The sequence below is a fragment of the Harpia harpyja genome, chromosome Z (genome assembly GCF_026419915.1).
Source record: "Harpia harpyja isolate bHarHar1 chromosome Z, bHarHar1 primary haplotype, whole genome shotgun sequence".
Classification (NCBI taxonomy): Eukaryota; Metazoa; Chordata; class Aves; order Accipitriformes; family Accipitridae; genus Harpia; species Harpia harpyja.
Window position 1 is genome coordinate 106,591,825 of NC_068969.1, and position 20,301 is coordinate 106,612,125.

Sequence of the window (20,301 nt, forward strand, 5' to 3'; positions counted from 1 at the left end):
CCTTGCCACCAGTGGGATTAATCCATCCTCCCACCCCATTCCTGCTGTGCTTTTCCAGCCTGAGTACCCGGCTGGTGGGGGATGAGCCCCAGGGTTGGCTGGTGAGGGGAGGCTGCAGGGGGGCAGGGGGTGAGCTCTGGGTGGGGAGGATGGAGCACACCCCTTGGGTCTCCAACGCGGGGCAGATCCTCCCCGACTTCACTTGCATGCGTGCAGCCTCCCCAAGCCAGGCACGGTGGGGTGGGCAGCTCCAAAGTCCCTGCCCAGAACGTCACATCAGTGTTTCAGAGAGGAGCCCAGGAGGGACACATGGTGCCTCTGGGGAACAGATTGAGGACAGTCCTGGAAGTGCCCTACAAACTTTCCTCCAGCTCTTATACCCAGTTTTCCCCCCTCTCTCCTTGTTATGTCCCCCAGTGCAGAGCAGTCTCTCTGGCTCCTGCAGATGGGGAGAGCCCTGCCTCATGCCCCGCACCCCATTCAGGCGCTTGTTGATGCCCTCAGGTCTCAGCAGCTCTGGTTTCAAGCTGGTGCCCCAGATACCTCCCTCCCGGGTGCAGCCAGGCAAGGGAAAGAGGAGGGACACAGGGACGGGGAGGCTATGCTGCCAAATCCCTGAATCCTGCTGGATCACAGAGCAGAAGGTGACAGTTGTTGCAGCTCGCCTGGCCAGGGGCCTTACCCGGAGCCGTGCTCTCTGTGCCAGCGTGCTGCTGCCAGCAGCAAAATGCATGGCTCTGGCCAGTGCTGGCCAGTGTGTTTCTCTGGCTAGACAACACATTTCAAGTATGCATAATCCTGAAGTACCTGGCACTTCTGTGTTTTGTGCATCTCCCTGTCTGGGCTGCCATCCCCACAGCATGGAGGGAAGCAGCATGGTGCAACTAAAGGATGCTCTGGCAGCCTTGACACTGGCTTCTTCAAGGCTTCCCAGGCAGCAGTCCTGCAAGCAGAGCGGGACCAAGCAGCATTGCTTCTCTGCAGAAAGCATCACACCACCACAAGGAGCATACAGCTCAGCACCCGAATGCTTTCAGCAGGCACCCTGGGAAGGTGCTAGGAATGCTCCTGCAACACCACCCAGCAAGCTCCCTCTGTGTCTGGACAGCGGATGGGGACGTGCTGCCAAAACCCAGCTGCTTCATGTCCAAGCTGGCAGCTTCCAGCAATGTAAACCCACCCAGATGGATTTAGGGCAACTCAGCAGGGTACTCTGGCTGGGTTCCTTAATCCCACAGAGCCCATGGATGCACAGATGTCCTTACTGGAGTTAATCAGCAAAATTCCCCCCTATAATCCACCAAAAGCAACTACAGCCAGGCTGACTGCCAGGAAAGCCAGCGAATTTTGGAGGTCTGCCATTTTGTCCCATTTTTGCAGGGCTGCCACAGATGACCCCACAGTGGGACCCAACCGTCCCCCGCATAACCTTCCTGCTCCTGCTTATACCCAATATCACATGGGGTCCTCCCGCTCCAAATGCCACCAGTGACTCTAAAAAGTCGTCTCTCTCAAGCCGTCACTAAGGTAAGCCCTGAATCCTCTGCTAACCTGGAGAGAAGCAAGCTAGTGGTGGGCGCCAATGTGTGGTGGCAATGGGGACAAAGTCACCCCAAGGAGCTGAGAGCAGGATGAGGCATCCAACACAGTCACCAGGTAGGGTGTCAGGGCTTGGGGCTGTCAGGCTGCTGCTTCTTCCCACCTGCTCATCCCTTTACGGGTGGGTTGCACAGGGCAACATGCAAAAAAGGGGGGGTGCAGAGATGGGAAGAGGTGCCCTGGCTGTAGCAGCACCCTGGGACATGCAGGGATGTGGGCAGGGTGAGGGGCACCAGTGGGCACTGAGGGGGATGCAGGATGCCCAAACCCCACAGCAGTGGGCAGGAGGGGATGCATGTGTCACGGAGAGGAGAAAAGTGACAACATCCAGAAACGTAATATCAGGCAAGCCAAGAGGGTGCACCCGGCTCGCCCCAGGAGAGAGGCCAGAGGAGCAGCATTCACATTTTTCAGGACCTCCAAGGTGGGAGAAGAGACTCACCCTGCTGGCTGTGTCTCTGGGCGTACACCACCACCACCACGGCGAGCACCATACAGCAGGCTGACAGGACAGGGTTAGCCATCTGTGGAAGCAAACACAGGCAGGAGCAGTCAGGGTTTGCCCCCAGGAGACCTCACACGTGGCATGCCAAGAGCTGGTCCCTCCCAGGCAGCCGCAGGGCGTGATGGGACCACAAGGAGATGGCCACGGAGTGAGACTTCATCTCAGCCACAGGGGAACTCACTGTAAAATGAGGCATTTTCCTAGCACGTGCTTCATCATTGAATAGCCTGTGGCACTTTCCATGGGAGCTGCCAGCACAACCAGGTGCCCGCAGGTTACAATATGCCTTGCACAAATGCTGTATTTTCCTCGTCTCATTTTCAACATTTCCCTTAAGAAAGTCAAACCCCGGTGCTGGGCTCTCCTTGGCAGCTGCAGCATCACCCTAGGAGCACACACTGCCTGCAAGTGGGTTGCACAGGTATTTTGAAGAGATGGGAGCACACCCAGGCACTTCACAGCAGCAGCCGGTGCTTAGGCTGTGCAAGATACAGATCCCACCATGGGCAGCTGCTGCTCCGGTGTGGCCCCTTCTGCTGCTAGCGCCAAGCACTGTGCTGTCCGCCAGCCCAGTGCAACAGCAGCAGTATTTCTGGGCATGCCAGGGACCGCGTAACCCTCATCGGTGCCTTCGCAGTGACCGATGGGTGCAGCACGCTGCCTCAGCCACCTGCCTGCTGGGCCACAGCCAGCCCTGTCTCTCTGGGCTGGGAGAGGGGCAGAGGCTGCTCTGTCCCGGTGAGCCGTGCCGTGTCCCAGGGGATGCTGGGGTGCAGGGAGGTGTGGAAGAGGGGACAGCTAAGAAAGCAGCCGGGTGGAGGCATGCTGAGCTTTAGGGACAAGCAGGGAACATCCTCCCTGCATCAATGAGCCGCCCTGGGAGTGCCCAAACGGCAGCAACAACCGCAAGGATGCCCTGCGCAGGCCTGTCAGGCTTGGAGATGCCCAAACTCTCCTCTTCTTGCAGCCAGGGCTGGTAGAGGAGACCGGAGCCGGGAGGGAGCTGCTGGGGACAGCATCGGGGATGCCGGCCCACCCGCCAGGAGGTAAATAACACCATGCGTGAAAAGCAAATTACACCTTCAAAACCGTTTAAACCTCTCTAATCTCCAGCACCGTATCAGTAACGCGTGGAGGATTGCCTTTTAATCTAGAACATGAGTATGGGCTCGTTAGCCAGATGGCATCTATTTAAACCTAAATAAAGGGGGAGCTGTACTGGCCAGAGAAAAAAACCCAGCAAAACATATTCCATTACCCAACACGGCTGTTGCAGGAGCCCAGATGGCCTTGGGTTCGCAGCAGGACATGAGCCTTTGCAGGGCTGGAGGGGAAGGCAAGAGCGTCTGGGAGCGGTATCACGAGCAGATTTTGGGGTGGAGCTGGACCAGCACGGCCTCAAATGCCTCTCAGGGGAAGGGATGCTCAGGGAGATGGGGGGGTCTGAAAATGGGGAGCCTGAAGATGGGCAGAGAGGACCCACAACCTCGCTGCTGAATTTGCAGTGCTGGGTTTGGGCTGGGAAGACTGTGCTGTGGCTGCATAGCACAGACATGCCAGCCCCAGCCCTGGCTCCCAACCCAGCCCCAGCCCTCCCGGGTCACCTTGCGCAAATCGCTCTCACTGCCTCCCCCGTGCCTCAGTTTCCCTGCCTGTAAAACAGAGATAATGAAGGTGACCTTCCTTTGAAAGCTCTGGGCAAGGAGCGCTAAGTGCTAATTACAACATTGTTATCATTCACTCCGCTTCTTCTCTCCTGCTTCTCTTTTTCCCCATGCATGCTCTCCGCTCTGTCTCCTCCATGTGTCCCCACTGTGCCCACAATGTGGCCCCCCTGCTGCCACCCTGCCTGTGCGCTAGCTGCCATCGCAAGTGGCAGCTCGGGGAGTGGGGCGATGGCCGGGAGCCGAGGTAGGTGGCAATGCCGTAACCCGGGGCAGTGCTGGCATGCGGGGCCCCAAGCAGCTTGGGAGGACCTGCCTGCAAACCAGGAGCCGACTCTCCCTACCAATGCCAAATTCATTTTCCACTGAATATTCCCTCCCTGCAACCCTGGAAGTTGGTGGGTGGCACCAGGAATTGAAGCAGGCAAGGAGCTGCACCAGGGCCAGAGCCCCCCCCCCGCCCCGCACCACAGTCCAGGTACCCCCAGGTAGCGCAGCCATCCCATCTCTGGGGACAGTGGCAATGATGGGAGGCAGGACAGGATCCCCTCTGACCCCCCTGCAATCACTCTGCTCTTTGAAAAGCATGAGATCTGCTCGCTGTAGCCTTCAGTTTGGCTTGTGCCTGTGCAAATATCATCACCAACCATCATGCTCTACCTCTTGGTCCTGCCAGGGAGCAAAGCCATCCACCCTCCCCTGCTGCTCCTCATCTTATCAGTTGTTAAAATAATTGCTGCTGCTCCCGCCCACGTGTCTGGCAGCCTCACCCAAGGCTGGATCAGAGTGGAGACAGGCACCACAGTTAGGTGGCAAGGGATGGTTTCTGTCCGGAAGCACTCACAGTCTCAAGGGTGATGCTGTTTGGCTACAGGTCTAAAAAGAGAGAGAGGAGGGACCCGGCTGAGGTCCCTGGGGACTCTGTGGCATGGCCAGGACATAGGCAGAGGCTCCCAGTGCAGGTACAGAGACTTCACTGCTCAGCTGCTTTCGCCCTGCAAAACCTTATTTCTTCTCAGAGATGAGCCCTGCCACCAGGCAGGAGCTGGAGTTATTTTAGTGCAAAAAATCTAACCAGAAAACCAACTTTTTCTCACTCGAATTGCAATTTCGCATGCAGTATTTGCTTTGTTTGCCTGTTTTTCCCAAAGCCATGTTGATTTTTTTTTTTTCAAAGCACATAACAAAAGCTTCACAATTTCTGCAGATGCTTCTAAAGCAAATTCCCATTTGCTGTATTTGCTCATTTAATGTTTTTTCTAGCAAAAGCCAGCACCCCAGCATGCGGGCGCATGGGCCAGTGAGCAGCAGCTCCCCAGGCGTGCAGCTCCCTGGGCTGCATCCCTGTTCTGGCAGGGACCAGTAGAAAGGTGATGGTGGTGAACTGCATTTATTACACAGCAAATCCAGCAGTGGGAAACTCAGCCTTCTGCAGAAAAAGAGGTTGGAGGATATTTGCTTTTGACCCTGCAGTGAATCATCTCTTGGTGCCGGAGGGGAAAGAAGAGCCTGAGCAGGAGCGGAGGGAGGCAAGGGGGCACACGAGATGCAGTGGCCTGGTGGCTCTGGAGCTGGGCCACCTCCGGCAGCCTTCCTTGCTGTCCCCAGCTTCTTGGTTTTGGGAGAAACTAGTTGATCCTTCCCTGCCTTGTCCTCTGCACCAAGGGTAATGAGGACATCAGTCACGGTCACTCTTAGCAGAAGACAACTCAGCATGGACATGAATATGGTCCCCTCCAGCAGCTCTTGGTCTAAACCAAACGCATTTCCAGTCATGCTTTCCCTGAGCTGGATCAGGCTACGCAGAAGGGGGTTGTGGCCAGACCTACATGAAGACAAGTCCAGAAGCTGCCCCTGCAAGCAGGATTGAAGGGGCACAGTGATGTGACTGGTGTGGTGTGATGGGGTAAGGACAGTCCCAAGGTGGGCAGCAAGAGAGAAGGGGATCGTGTATCCAGACAAAAAGTAGGGTGCCACCATCTGCTGAACAGTCCCAGTGTCCTCTTCTGAGCAGGCAGAGGGAGGAATCTCTCCAGCTCTCCCTCAGAAGGATCCCCAAAGCCTTGGGGATGCTCACTTGGGGTACCAACTGGCAGCTGGAAACAGCAACTCCAGGGCAGGGCTATCCCTGGCTGGTGAGGGACATGGGCTGCACCCCAGCCTTCCCCTGCAACTCTCACCTGCCACAGCCCCCTCCCAGCAATGATAAATAAGTAAGACCTCATTCTGGAAGTGGGTGGCTCACACACAAAAAAAGTGGTAGTTTCAAAACCCATTGTTTCCACGACAAAGTCTTCCCTTGGGCAATTCCCCACCAGGTATTGTTACAGGGCCTGGCTCTGAAGTGGTGAGTCGGGGGAGAAAAAAGCTCCGTTAAGTCGTTTCCTTCCCACACGCCCCCCCTGCAGCCTTGCCTAGAGCCTTCCAAAGGAGCTCTGCAGTGCCTGTACTCCAGGCGCCCACTGTAGACACTATGGTGTGCCTGTACTGCAGACAGCAACTGTAGACGCTTTGGTACAATCTCTACTGCAGACAGTGACTGTAGACGCCATGGTACGCCTGTACTGCAGACACCGACTGTAGCTGCTACACTATGCCTGTACTGCAGACACCAACTGTAGATGCTGTGATACACCTGTACTGCACACACTGACTGCTGACACTACAGTACACCCATACTGCAGATGCCAACTGCAGACACTACAGGACACCTGTACTGCAGATACTGACTGTTGACCTTACAGCACACCTGTACTGCAGATGCTGACTGTAGATGGTACCATACGCCTGTACCGCAGATGCTGACCATAGACACTGCAGCACACCTATCCTGCAGGAGAGGTCACAATCTGCCTGTCCCCAAGATGTGATGCTACGACGCCTGTAGTGCAGACGCCAGCTGTAGGCATTACAGTGCACCTGCACTGGAGACGCTTGCAGCAGACACCTCCTGGGCCCCAGCCCCACAGAAACACCCTTACCAAAGCCACCCTCAATTGCTCAGCCCAGCCCTTTGCTAGCAGAGGTCCTGCCAAACATTCCCCAGTCCCGGGGGTTTGGGGTTTCTCCAGCGAGATGCCATCACTCCTGGAGGGCAGTGCATGCTGCTGGGACGAGCATTTGCTGTGGGCAGGACACCCTCCAGCCCCAGTTCCCACAGGGATTGCACCACTCCTGGGCAGCACTGTGGGCAAGGGGGCAGCCCCGGGAGCAGCGCTTGGGAGCCCAAAAGCAGAGCGCCGCCTCCTCCCTTCAGATCACCCCTGGCAGCAAGGCAAGGGAAAGGAGAGGAAAAAATAGTTGTCGCTTAATGTTGTACACTTGCTAACAGCCCTAAAACCTCCTGGCCTTACAATGACCCATCAGCGTTGAACTCCACTTTGCTGCTTAAGAGGAGAGAAAAAAGGGGCTTTATCATCTCCTTAATATGTGCTCTCAGAAAGCCTTACCTGCAGAGTACAGAGCCCCTGCTGTTTGAAAAGCCTTCTTAAATCTAATTTAAACCCCCACTGTCAACAGGGTGATTAGCACTGCCCCCCTGGACCACGAGCGCCACAGGGATGACTGGGGCCAGCTGAAATTAATTCGCTCATGGCTCTCGCGGACTGCGACTTTCCTCCCTCCACCTCCTCCCTTTCTCATAACGAAGTGGAGACGCTGAGTGAGTGGATGCCCTGGAGGAAGGAGCCCCCCCACAGCAGAGCCCCTCCATCACTCTGCCTTTGCTGGCCTGGGGAGTGCCACTGGACTCCCGGGCGGCTGCGCAGACCCTCCTGCCCTCGTGGTCTAGGAGCAATGGACAGAAGGTGGAGGGATGGCCCTCAAAAAATATCCCAGCTGCTTTGGTTGAAGACGTGCCCCTGGAAGGTAGCCATAGGCTTGCAGGTCTCTTGGCTCCAACATACGTGCTGAAGCCTGGAGCTGCTCCATCTTCCCTGGATGTCACAGGTAGGATGCCTCAGTGAGAAAGGCAGCAACCAAAGTTGCTCCCCGTGCCCACAGGGATAAAGAAAGAGGCTCTCCTGGAGGGACCATCAGCCCAGTTAAAACCAGAGCTGTTTTCCAGGGGGTACTGCAGAGGCCAGGGGCTTCAGGAGTAGCTGGGATGGTTTGGGGAGGAACAAGCAACCCATGAAATGTCTCATACTGTTTGGGAGCCTGCCTGACTGGCAAGCTGGCTCCCAGGACAGGTAATTTCTTGCTCGTGTGGATCACAGTGATGTGCTTCTGCTGGGGCCGGGAGCTATGGAAAGGCCAGCAGGGCCCTGAGACCCCCAGGAGAAAGGTCCCTGCCCTGCAGCTGCAGGGGCTGGGGGATTTCTGCTCCAGGAGCAAGGTGGGTTCCTCTCCTCTCAACCCACACATCGCAGCTCCTCCAAACTGACAAAGCGAGCCCTAACGCATCAGGACACTGCATCCCACACCCTGTTCCCGGTAGGACAAGGGACACACACAGGGCTGCTATGACATGCCTCCTCCGTAGCCTGAGGACAGGCAGGGGAACCGTCCCTGTGGCATGGCTCCCTGCCAGCTACATCCTACCTCCATGAGCCATGTCAGGAGAGCACTGCACAGGTACACTGCTGGGAACCTCTCCAGCGACCCTGCCTACCAACAGCCCTCGGTGCCACGGCCATTGTGGGGCAATGCTGCTGCACAGGCAGCTGCCTGCCGCTGCCCATCCCTTCTTACTGCTCAGAGCCTTGAAGGGCGACGTTTCCCACAGCCCGTACCTGTCCTCGCAACTACCATCGCATTAACCGGCCTTTCTGCAAGTGGAGGGCAGTGGTCCACGCCCAGCCATCTGCTCCAGCAGTGATAAAAGCCAATGCAAAGCACAGAATACTAATAAGCATCGCATGTCTTCGAAATCAGCGCTGGGGGAAAGCACAGCAGGGCAGGAGGGTGCCTGAATCCCCACAGCAGTGGTTGCAGAGAAACATTGCCCCAGGCCTATTCCTCAGGGACACCAGTGCCACCCGGACAGGAAGCTCAGCTGAGCCACCATACCCAAGCCCCACTCCTCCACACCCCACATCCATGCCCAGACAGTTTCCAGGATGGAGGAAAGCTTGGACCAACAGTCGGAAATGTCATTTTCTCCCTCTTTTTACTCAACTTTCCTCTGCACTGAGCATTTCCCAGCTCCCTGCAGATAGAGATTGCAGGAATCAATCGGATGTTTGCTTCTATTAAAGAAGTGCCAAAGATGGTGGTTTTTTCTGGTGCCTCCATTCAAGCGTGGTCTTGAGCTGAGTTTTTCCACTGATGCTTCCCCCAATGGCATGGAGCTGATGGCACCGTGCCAGGGACAGACAGAGGAGATCGGACAGAGACGGGAGGGAGATAGGACATGGGAGATGCTTGTGGTCCAGGCGTCTCCCAGTGCTCCTCCCTGGAAGCTGGAGAAATCACCCAAGACGGACACATCTGGGGGCACATCCTACTCTCTCCACCTCTCCAGGCTGTGATTACTGTGGGAAGGAGCTCCTGGTGTCACAATGAATTTTGGCACTTCAATTCCCAGTCTCCACTCACAAAAACAGAATATTAATGATGGGGAACAAAACCCAAAACAAAATGCAAAAGCAAAACCAAACTGCCGTACACCGAGCAAACAGCCCCAACCATTTTAGGAAGGTCCTGCTTCCTCACGCCAGGTTCATTTTGTGATTTCCAGGCAAACGCTTGCAGCATTTCTTATTTTTGTCCGCCAGGATGCATTGCCCTTCAAACGCCCCAGGATTTTGCTCACAACCCTGCTTTTTGCCTTGAGGAGAGTCTGTGGCCAAGCTGCTTTATGAACTTCCCAGCCCCCCTTAAGATGCAAACCTCCAGGGCAGAGAAAAACATCCTAGTGTTAAAATCCAGACCGTGCCATAGTCACGCGCTGTCCTGAGCAAAACAAAGAGGAGAGGGAGGACAGATAGAGCTTGTTGTCCAGACTTCCTCCATCAGCTGGATGCCCGTGGCACAGCGGACATGGTGTAGGGCAGCATGGTGTTACCAAAGCCTTTCCAAGCCTCAGGAGCCTTGCTGCTGCTAGTGGGGATGTGGGGGGGGTCTGGCCACAGACAGGAGCTTTAACATCCCCCTCAATGGTACCTGGGGACACAGGGACAAAGGGGTTTGGCTTGAAATATGAAGACTGCACCTCTTAGTAGCCCAAACTTGCTCCTCTGGAGGTCTGTTTTCTGCAGCACCCATGCAAGCGGCTGGACACCAGCATGGGCACTGGGTCCAAAATTGCTGGTGCTGGGGTTACCCCAATGCTACCACGTTGGAGAGGTGAAGGGCACCGCGATGCTGCAGAAGCACAGGGGCAAGTGGGGTACAACTGCCAGCTGCTGCCCCAACCCAACTGCTGGCACCCTGCAGCCCGCAGGACCCCTTCCCTCCAGCGCAGGCAGGACCACTCTGGCTTGGCCCCAGAAAAACTCCCAGTGGTGATGTTCCCAAGCCAGGGAGAGCTACAGCTCACTCTGAAATCCACAAACACAGCCGAGGACTGAAGCCACAGCATCGCCGCTCAGAATGCTGAGCAGGTTTGCTTTTTGCCGGCGTGCTGAGACAAAGCTGGAGGAGGATGAGAGCCTGAAGCCAGTGTTACAGGGGCTCAGGGACATGAGCATGATCGGAGTGAGGAGCACTGGAAGAGACCTTGGCAGCCCATCTTGTCCAGGGAGGGAATAAGACGCTGGCTTAGCAGCAGGGAGCATAAGGCAGGGAGCATCCAGTTGTATAGAGCTTGCTGGGCATTTAAATTTTGGCTTGTTTATATTTTGGGGCTTTTTTTCTTTAAGTGCTTGGCACAGAGGAAGCCACTCCAATGACTCTGACGCTGCCTCCCCCCAGAGATGCCTCAGGATGATTTGTTTTGCTTTGCTTCATCTCTCCCCCATGCCTGCAGTACGAGCTGGCAGGAGGACGGGGCGGGCAGGGGCCAGGCAGCCTCCGAGGCCCAGGGAAGGCAGCGGGCGCTGTTGGAGGCAGTCGAGGGCTCAAGATGCTGGGGACCATGTGCTCCCCACTGGTCTCTGCTTGCTGTCCTTTCCCATCCAGGTCCCATGGGAGATGCTGGCCTCCCCACCCTGCAACCTGTCCACCCGCCCCAGAAGCTCCCTCCATCCCCTGGCATGTGGTCTCCTTCTCAGCACAATGGACCACGGTGGACAGCAAATGGCATGGGGAGAGGATCAGGACGGTCCGAGGACCACGGGTCTGGCCAGGCTGTGAGCCTACCACAGCCCTTTCCTCTCACCCACTGCCCCGCAGGGTGCAGGGGGTCCTCTAGACCCTCACCACATAGGGTGCCCCAATGGAGGAATGCTGCTGCAGGTGGGCGAGTGGGATGAAAGGCACTCCACCGCCAGCTTGCATGCTCACCAAGCTGCTCTGCAGACATCTGCTGATGAAATGCATACAGCTGTACCACAGCCTGCCCGGCTGTACCCTTCATGAGTCCCCCGGCCCCTCTGCACCCCGACCCACCCCACCTCCGCAGCCCCGGGCTCCCTCCCAGCTGACCAGCAGGTTTTGCGGGGGGGATTGCCATGGTGGGTTGTGCCTGATGGCCTCCTGCTTGTGGGTTCGCATGAGCACCACGCATGCCTCCAGCTCCAAACACCTGCAAGAGCACTTGGGGCACGAATTTGCAAACAATGCAATGGGGCAGTGTCCTGGACAGTGGTCCCAGCAACGCCTTCACACCACCAACTAGCGTGGGGTCACGAGCACACAAGCTGCTGTGGGGACACAGGCCACCCCAGGCGGCCAGGACAGATGTGACGGTGGGGACATTTGTCCTGCACCTGCATATTATGGGCTGCCCCTGGCCTTCCTCCCCACCGCAACGATGCTGCCCAAAACCTGGGCAGGGAAAAGCACAGGCTGGAGAGAAACATTGCCCGCCTTGCAGCCAGATGGTGTTTGGTGCTCACTGGTTCTCCCAGTTCCATCCAGTTTCTCCACCCTGCTCACCCCACACTGTCCCACAGGCTCCCAGCACCCCCCGTGCAGCCTGCTGGGGACTGTTCCCAAACGCCACAGCGGCACCCAGTTTTTGCAGCGGGCAACTGAGCTGGCTGCAAAATGGTGAGCTTGGGGAAGCTGAGGCATGGGGCTGCTCCGTGATGCCCTGAGGACAAGTGAGGAGAGTGGTAGCACAGGGAGGAACTAGTCCTTCCCTTTGCCGGGGCAGCCCATCTCGGGGCCTTTCTGCTGCCAGCAGCCCCTGTGGTAGACACAGGGGTCTGCCCCAGGGCTGAGCCCAGGGCTGGCGCTGGAACTGGGGTGATGTTCCTGACCCCTCTGCCTGCAAACACCCTCCTGGGAAAGCAGGGGGGAGGAATCGACCCCTTTTCGCTCCAACCCCCCAAATGGCCCCACTCGCGCATCAAGCCTCGCCATGCGCCGGCAGCTGTCCAGCCGTCACCGCCGCCTCGGTTTGCAGCAGGACCTCACTGACCCCAGCCCCCTCGCCCCCGCCCCCCAGCCTGGCATTGCCTGGATGGAGCTGGGAGAAGGGGAAAAGCAGCCGTGAGAGGCTGAAGCGCAGGGTCTCTCGCCCACCAGCCTTGCTGAAACGGGCTGGGGGCACCCACAAGCCCCAGGCTGGTGCTGCTCACCTGGCCTCCAACTGCTGCCTCTTCGGGGGGGGCTCTGACCACTGCAGCCTGGAGCCAGCAGAGTGCATGGGGTGAGCCCAGTGGGCCACCGAGAGCACCTCTGAAACCCCCTGGGGACCCTCGCCCTCCTTGGGGTCCTGCCCCAGCCCCACACACAGCGTTTGCTGAGAGTGAGCAGAGGATGAGGAGGCAGCAACGGAGTTGGCCCGAGGCAGCTGTGCTGAAATAAAAGTCAAGAAAGTCTCTCGCCCAAACCTACAGGAAAATTTAATTACCAAGGACAAAACACCATCTGTTTGTGTGGACTGTGACCTCCCGCTGCCCCCTGGCTTTAACAGCTCTTAAATTAGCATGTTTGTTAGGGGGTATTAGCTGTCTGACATCAGGGAAGCAGTTCCGGAGGGTGAGGGGGGGGACACAGAGCGACCGAAATGCGAAACGCGTGCCGGGGCGGCGTGGGGGGCTTGGCGGCGGTGGGGGAAACAAAACACCCCTTTGGAGATGAAGATCCCCTCTGAGCACGGCTCTTGCTAGCAGCAGTGAGCTCTGGCAAGCCCAGCATCGCTGCGTGCTGCCACTGGCAGGTGAGCTGTGGTGCGAGACTGTATTTAGGTCTCAGCCTCTTTCCGAGAAAGAAAGAGCCAAGAAGATGTACACTCGGAGGAAGATTTTGCATGTAAAGCCAGCAGAACTAAATGAATACTCAATATAAGAGAAATTGGGTTAAAATCCAATTTGTTTCCTGCCCTGCATGGGAGGGAAGATGCACACATTGGTACCAAGCCCTGGAACCGATTTAGTGATGTCAAACTGTACGAATCCTTTCTTTCTTTCTCATGTTTTACAGGGTACAGTATCCAAGGTGGATATATCATCACCTTCCTACCTACCAACACTGGATGCAGCGAGAAGAAAACAGTCTGAACCCAATCTGGCTATTTAAGAGAAAAACAACTCAGCTGGGAGAGGTCCCACTTTGCAAGATCCCAGTGGCTTTCTTCTCCATTACCGGAGCTTTGCTCTGCAAGCTCTGCTCCGCTCTCAAGCCCCACAGTTGTCGCAGAGGAGGCTGAAGGCGAGGGCGGCTGCTGCCAGCATTGCTCCTCCAAGACACTTTTTCCACCAGTAAACCACCAAAGCCAAGTGCTAAACATGAATGCAAGTGGCCGCTGTGACTTGCTACGGAGACTCGCATCCAGGGAGCATGGATCCAGGCCTAAATCCATCCTGGGGCAACTCTAAGGACTGTGGCTCCAGAGGTGGCCATGCTGCCAGACCCCAGGAGCGAGCACAGGAGCACTTGATGCTCCTCCTGCTTGGCCCCACGCTCTCTGCCACTGCTGCTGCACATCACCCTGCTGCCCATCACCCTGTCCCACTGGCCAGGCCCTTGCTGGACTCTCTGGGCTCTCTTTCCTTCCAATCCACAGAATCAGCACCTACCTCCCATCCCTGTGCCCCCAACAGGTCAGCTCCTCTCCACCTCTGCACCACGTTCGTACGCCTCAAAACTAGCAAGGGGTTTTGGCCCTGCACTCAAGACAAGAGCCAGCATCAGGTCTCATCCTGCATATCTGCCCTTCCTCAGGCTCCCTCTCGCTCCAGCCATTGCCCTGTCTCCTCCACCCCCAGAACCATGCCATGTCTTTGCTCCTTCTCACCTTTTACCAGCAGGCAAAACAGCCAGTATATGAAAAGCAGCCCTTGCAATGTCAAACTTTGCTTGGTAGTCCCCCTTGCCCACCTGCACCCCAGTGATCTCCATCCTGGGAGGCTAGTGCTCTTTAAACCTCCTGCCCAGAGCCTGCGCTCATCCCTCCCCTCTCTCTGGGGCCAGGCAGCAGGCAGGGACCAGGCTGCCACCCCCTGCCCAGCCAGCTGCCTTCCACCATGCATGGCCAGGCAGATGCAGACCATGTGTGTGCTTTATCTCAGGACCCTTTCTGCAAGCTCCAGAACTGAAGGAGGAAAAAAACCAGCAGCCGAGAGCAGCCGTGGAGTCCCTGGCGGCCTCCAGCCCCCTCCCAAACTCTGGCTCAACTCCATCTACTGGGGCAAGACTCAGTTTAGGGGAGGGCTTGCTTTTTAATTAGAAAATATTCATCAGCGTTTAAAAATCAAATAATAAAAAAAAGTGTCAACCAGCTGGGGCTGCGAATGCTGGGGCGTTTTGGCTCCCGACCGAGCACTTTGATAGAAAGGCTCTTTGGAAAACGCTGTAGAAAATATTTAATTTCTCCCAAGGCCTGCATATGGGGCTCATCACTCGTGCATATTGCACAGGAATATTCATGTGCGCTGGCCTCCTGCTACAGGATGACGAGGGTTTGCCGGTGCAGCATGCAAGAGGGGCTCCTTCCCTTCCCTTCCCTTCTTTTTTTTCCACTTTGGAAGAGGAAAGCACTGTATTTCACTTTCAATCCCCAAATATTCGTCAATGGCAGAACAAAGGAAAAGCTGAGCCAGAGTCAGGTCTACTCATACTCATCAGCTTGCTGCACTCACCACAGGGTAAAGCCACAGATGAGCAGCAAATGTGGGGATACACATTTCTGTCCCTGGTTTTGCTCCTTTCTGGTTGCCTGACCCCATTCCAATGCTGCCTAGATAGAGAGCGGGAGCCCAACTTCCACTTCCCTGGCACAGCAGGAGGTTTCAGTTAGAACCCCACTCTCCACCCCAAGGATGCAGAGATGGCTTATCCTGGACCTGCTGCTGAGCATACCCTTTAGTCAATGCCCTTCTGCAAAACTCAGGGAGGGTGGAAGTACTCCACCATGGCCACAGAGCTGAATCTGTCCCAGCGAGGGGATGACTGCCATAGCTCACTCGGTCCCTCATCTCCCACCGGTACTGCTGTCTCCCTCCCTTTCACCCTCAGCTTTTGGCTCAGCAGCAATTGAGCTCAGGGTTTTTCTGCAACAAGCCAATGAGCTCTTCTGAAAGGAGCCAACCTCACACCAAGCATCTTCCTGCCCTCTTGCGGGGATGCTCACCTCCAGTAAACGCTCCCTTTGTCCACTTGAGACCCCCTCTTCCCATGAGCCCCCACCTCCAAGGTGCTCTACCTCCTGCCCCACAGCCTGCTCAAGCTGCCCGACCTTCTTTAACCTTTCCTAAATGGTTTGTGCTCCCTTTCCCCATCTCTGGCTGCACCCCTCACACCCATCAAGCTGCTCCCAGCACAGTGTACAACAGCCCTCGCAGAAGCAGATTCTGCCTGGCCCCAAAAAAGCTTCCTCCTGGCAGGTGAAAACTCAGAGCACTAATTAAGAGAAACTCTGGGCAAGGAGAGGGGCTAGGAAAATAAACCATCTGAGTTCACTGTCTCTGTGGCTGAAGTGAAGCTGAAGGCAGCTCAGGGAGAGGGCACAGCTCCTGCTGGGGTTGCAGAGGAGCCTCTGAGCAGAGCAGCGCATTTGTGCAAGGGTCAGACTGCAGTTCTTAAATTCATGCGAAGTATTAATAAAAAAATCTATTGAATCTTCAAAACAGGAATCATTCCTAAGTAACTGTGCACACAAACATGCACACACACATGTACACTTGATTAATTTTGTTATTTTTTGGCAACTTTTCCCAACCAGAGGGGAAATTTGATGCCAGGTACATGCCCAGGCAGGGTCTGCAAGACCCACTATGGAAAAAAAAATCAAAGCAAAAAAAAGTCCTTCAACCACATCTGGAGCGTTGTGCCCAGTTTTGGGGCTCCAGTACAAGATGGGCATTGCTGACCTCCAGCAAGTCCAGTGAAGGGCCATCAGGGTGGTGATGAGAACATGGGGACATGGGAGACCACATTAGGATGAGGACAGGCTGAGAAAACAGGGCTTGTCCAGCCCGGAGAAGGGATAGTTTCAGGCAGACATAACAGCAGCCTGACAGTACCTACCAGCAGATTATTGAGAAGAGGGAGGCAGACCCTTTCCCTCCATGGTGGGAAGGTGAGAGACAACAAGCATGAGCCACAACAGGAGGGGTTCGGGCGTGCTATAAAGAAGACGTTTTCCCGCGACAGTCACCTGCTGGAAGATGAACCCAGACAGGTTGGGGGATCTCGAGCCCTGGTGGTTTTCAAGACCCAGACGGGCAAACTAAACGGGTCTGCACTCAGTATTCTCCCTGCTTGGGACAGGAGGCTGGACTAGAGACCTCCCAAGGTCACTTTTCACCTGGACGGATGTATAAGCACGCTATTGCTGGGAAAAATTAAATATTAAGAAGTCCCCCACAAATTCTGGGAGGTGGATGTCTCTGCTCAGTGTTCCTTTCAAACATGTTGGAAAGCAAAATCTGATTGAACAAGTCCAACCAGCTCTCCGCCTGGCGTGGGACAGAGACCATGGAGAGGGATGGAGACCTTGGAGCTGCAACGCAGCAGGGCCAGATCCTGCACTTAGCCCATCCTCATTGATGAAGTGGAGACTGAGGAGAAGGCCGTCTTCCTCTCTTCCAAACCTCCTTCTGTGGGGACTGACTTGCACGACACCGGTAAGTGATTAATGAGCGGCCAAGCCCGTCAGCATGCAGGCTGCGTGCATGGGCGCTTGCGTGTGTGCACGCCGCTCCCCGAGACTTGGCGGGGAGGGCAGCTGGGGGGAAGAGCGCTGACAAGCAGATGATTAATTGAAATGCAAGGGGGAGGAAAAGTAACGTCCGCTGAAACTATCAGGCGGCGCGAGCATGGGAAAGAAACTCAGAGATGCTGTCCCCATCCCTGCTCTGCACGCATTGCACCTCCCAGCTCCAAGCTGCTCGCCAGTCCCTTCCTGGCTTCTATTTTTGCAGGTGCAATTTCATATTTGAAAATAACCATGCTGCACACGCACATATATTTTTTTCCTCCCTGGCCCCTGGCTCATTGCACACGGAAACGGCAGTGATGGGAGAGCAAACTTCCCAGTCTGCGGCACACGGCAGCAATTAGACATCCAAGCGCTCGTTACCCTGCGCCTCTGGGCAAAGGCACCCGCAGCCTGGGCTCTCCACACCGCCTGCACCACCTGCACCTTCCAAGCAGCGCAGGTTTGAAAACGCACATAAAGTTACCATTTTGCACTAAAATAAGAAGAAAAAAGGAACAAAACAATAAAATAAAAGAGGCTGAAAGCTCAAGCTTGGCTCAGCTCTGAAACCTTGCTTAGAGTCTGTAAATTATATCCCAAGCATTGGAGCTGGCACGGTTGCACTATCAGCAAAGAGGATGAGCAAGATTCTGTTCCTCATTTGGTGCAAACAGGCTCAGCTTGGGTCACCAAATAAATAGCATGGAGATGCAAAGTCGTACACAGTGTTGCCCTGCACCACTGCTGGGAAAAGCACAGAGGGGGAAAGTGATGGGAAGGGGGAGGTTTGAAGGAGCAACAAAGGGATCTTGTTATGACCAAGGTCAAGGCTAGCACCCCGGGAACCTCCTGCCTCCAGCTCCTCCTCCAAGGAGGAGCACCAAAGGGAAGACCAAAGGGTCTTCCCACAGAAAGGAGACGATCCTGAGCTTCAAAGCCTTGGGTTGGAAAATTAGGGACGTGATCTTGCTGGTGGCCTTTTGCTGCAACCGTGGTGCAGACGACAAACACCAGATCCTTGCCCGAGTGAGCACCAAGCGAGCGGGGCTTTACGGAGTCTAGCAGGAAGGAGATGTACACTGGGGTAAAACAAGACCCAAATTTGGGCTGCTGGAGCATGGTTATTACCAGCTTTTGCTCAGCAAGCCCATCCCCAGCCAAGACAACTAGCTTGGAAAATTAACTCAGTGAGTTGTTCAGCACTTTGCCACTCAGGTAACGAGCAGAGCTGTAGGCGATTGCATCGGAGGGCTTCACGAACCACTTGTACCATTGACATGGTTTAACAGACTGCTGTTTATGAGACAGAGCAGTATTTAAAAGACACATTTCTCTCAGAGCCGCACATAAAATTTGATAGCTAAATAGCTGTAAATGCTACTGAAGTCTGACAACTCAAAGAGGAATCGAGGGTCTGTCATGCGGAGTATCCGCCAATACACCCGGCCCCGCAGAGCCAGCGAGACTTCCAGTCTCATAAAACCTTTTTTATATTGGAAGTGAGAATTTGTGCAGCGCATATGAACTCTCTTTTATTGGGCTGGTGTGATGCTGAGAAAATGCAGTTAAAGTTGTACAAGTCCTCCTTGGAGCGCTATCGGGGCGCCTATAAATCAAAAGCTTTATCCTGGAACGGGTTTGCTAAATAAACCTGCTTTAATTCGGGCTCGCGCCGAGCAGCAGGAGCTTGCAGTGGGAGTGGGTGCCTCCCCTCGACGCTGCCCGTTCGCACTGGCAGAGCGGGGCCAGCCCCAAGCAAGAAGGTGTCTGGCCCATCTCCCCAGTCCTGGGGCCAAGAAGAGCATCCCAACAACAGAGCATCCTCTAGAGCCTGCCACCACTCTCCTGTCCTCTAGCATGGGGTTTTTACCCTCCCAAAACATCTACGGCCCCCCACAATGCTCTCAGCTCACAGCCCCAGCCCAGCTGCTGCCCTGAACCCAGTCCAGACCCCTGTGCCTACGCAGCTGATTCGGAGAGCTCCCGGGAGCATCCTGGGCTGGAAGGACCACAGACCCACCTTCGGCACCCAGTGGAAATGGAGTATTTCCGAACCTTCATGAAGGCCTGGAGCGCTCCGGTTGGGGAGGAAGATTTGGGCCAGCTCCCTTATCCCCCGAAGACTCCTACATCTCCACTCTACAGCTGCATTAATTATTTCATCTTAGTCTGGCTTCCTCATTAAGCTAACCTAGACAGCCCGCGGCTGAGTGACAGCAAGCTAGTCTGCAAGAACCCAAGCCAGCAGCGCTGGAAGCCATAGGCTTGATGTGATTTACGCGAACTAATATTACACATATCTCAAACACGCAATCTTTAGAGGACCTGAGGCTGCCGGCTGGATGGAGGAAAGCCCACGCAGAGCCTTCAGCGCAGCATCCAGACCGAGCCTGGGTATTGGCATCTCACCCTGCACTTGGCCAGGAGGGTGAAGGCTGATGGCGGGAGCAATTCCCTCATGGATGCCCTAGAGGCACAGGGAGTGGAAAGCCCAGTCCCTGCTGCCAGCAGATCCAAGTGTGACACAAAACATCTGTGTCAAAGCAAGGGCCGGGAAGCACTACTCCTCCGGCACCAGCCACAGGACAGCCCCTTCATCCCACTGATGTGGCTGTGAGTTCAGCTAATTTTGGCATCGGGCTCCCCTTGGGATATCTGGCTTTCATGGGCTGTAAGAATGATGCTTCAGGGCATTACACAGATCCCCTTTTTCCAGTACTGCCAAATCCGAGGCTTTTGTGTGAATTCACCACATTTTGCCGTCTCTGCAAGCAAGTGTATAGAAATACAAGACTTCAGTCCCCTGGAAGCCTCCAGGGAAAATTCAAAGCAATGAAGAAATATGAGTTGTTTTTCCATGAGCCCATCAAAAAAAGAAAAAAAAACCCACCCTGAAAAACCCCACGTTACTTTTCAGCCCAGTTTTGCCAGCAGTACAGGTCTTTTTCCCACAGTCTAAGGAATCAACACATTTTCAAATCACTCCTGCTTATGGTATTGAATATCAGAAAACGATTGCCTTTCATTCAGCAGCTGTTTTGGGACACCGAGGGAAAAGGCAAACAGCCTAAACTTAGCAAAACATGAAGAAAGGCTTCGATGCATTTAAAAACTAGTCGCAAGGACTGAATGGGAAAGGAGAGGTCTGCAAGGGGCGCATGCAGAGAGGAGTGTTTCAGGGTCGTGGCATCCTTCCACAGCCCCAATCTTGCTCGGTAGCAGAGTGACCATCGCAAGACTGCTCCACTCCTCCGGCTCCTTGGAAAAACGCAGGGATGTGTCCTCATTTCCCCAGGAAAATCAGCAGTATCTCCTGATTCACCCACCTTCAGCCTTTCCAA

At 55.3% G+C, this 20,301-nt stretch overlaps 1 protein-coding gene across 8 annotated transcripts in view; it reads right to left on the minus strand.

Moving 5' to 3' along the window:
• CNTFR (ciliary neurotrophic factor receptor) overlaps nucleotides 1-20,301 on the minus strand; it is a 212,765-nt gene that overhangs the window by 87,661 nt on the left and 104,803 nt on the right. For all 8 annotated transcript variants that reach the window (XM_052778588.1, XM_052778590.1, XM_052778589.1 and 5 more), the window contains one exon: nucleotides 2,042-2,123. In XM_052778588.1, coding sequence (XP_052634548.1) covers nucleotides 2,042-2,123 — 82 coding nt within the window. Of the gene's footprint in view, nucleotides 1-2,041; nucleotides 2,124-20,301 lie in introns of those variants that run through there.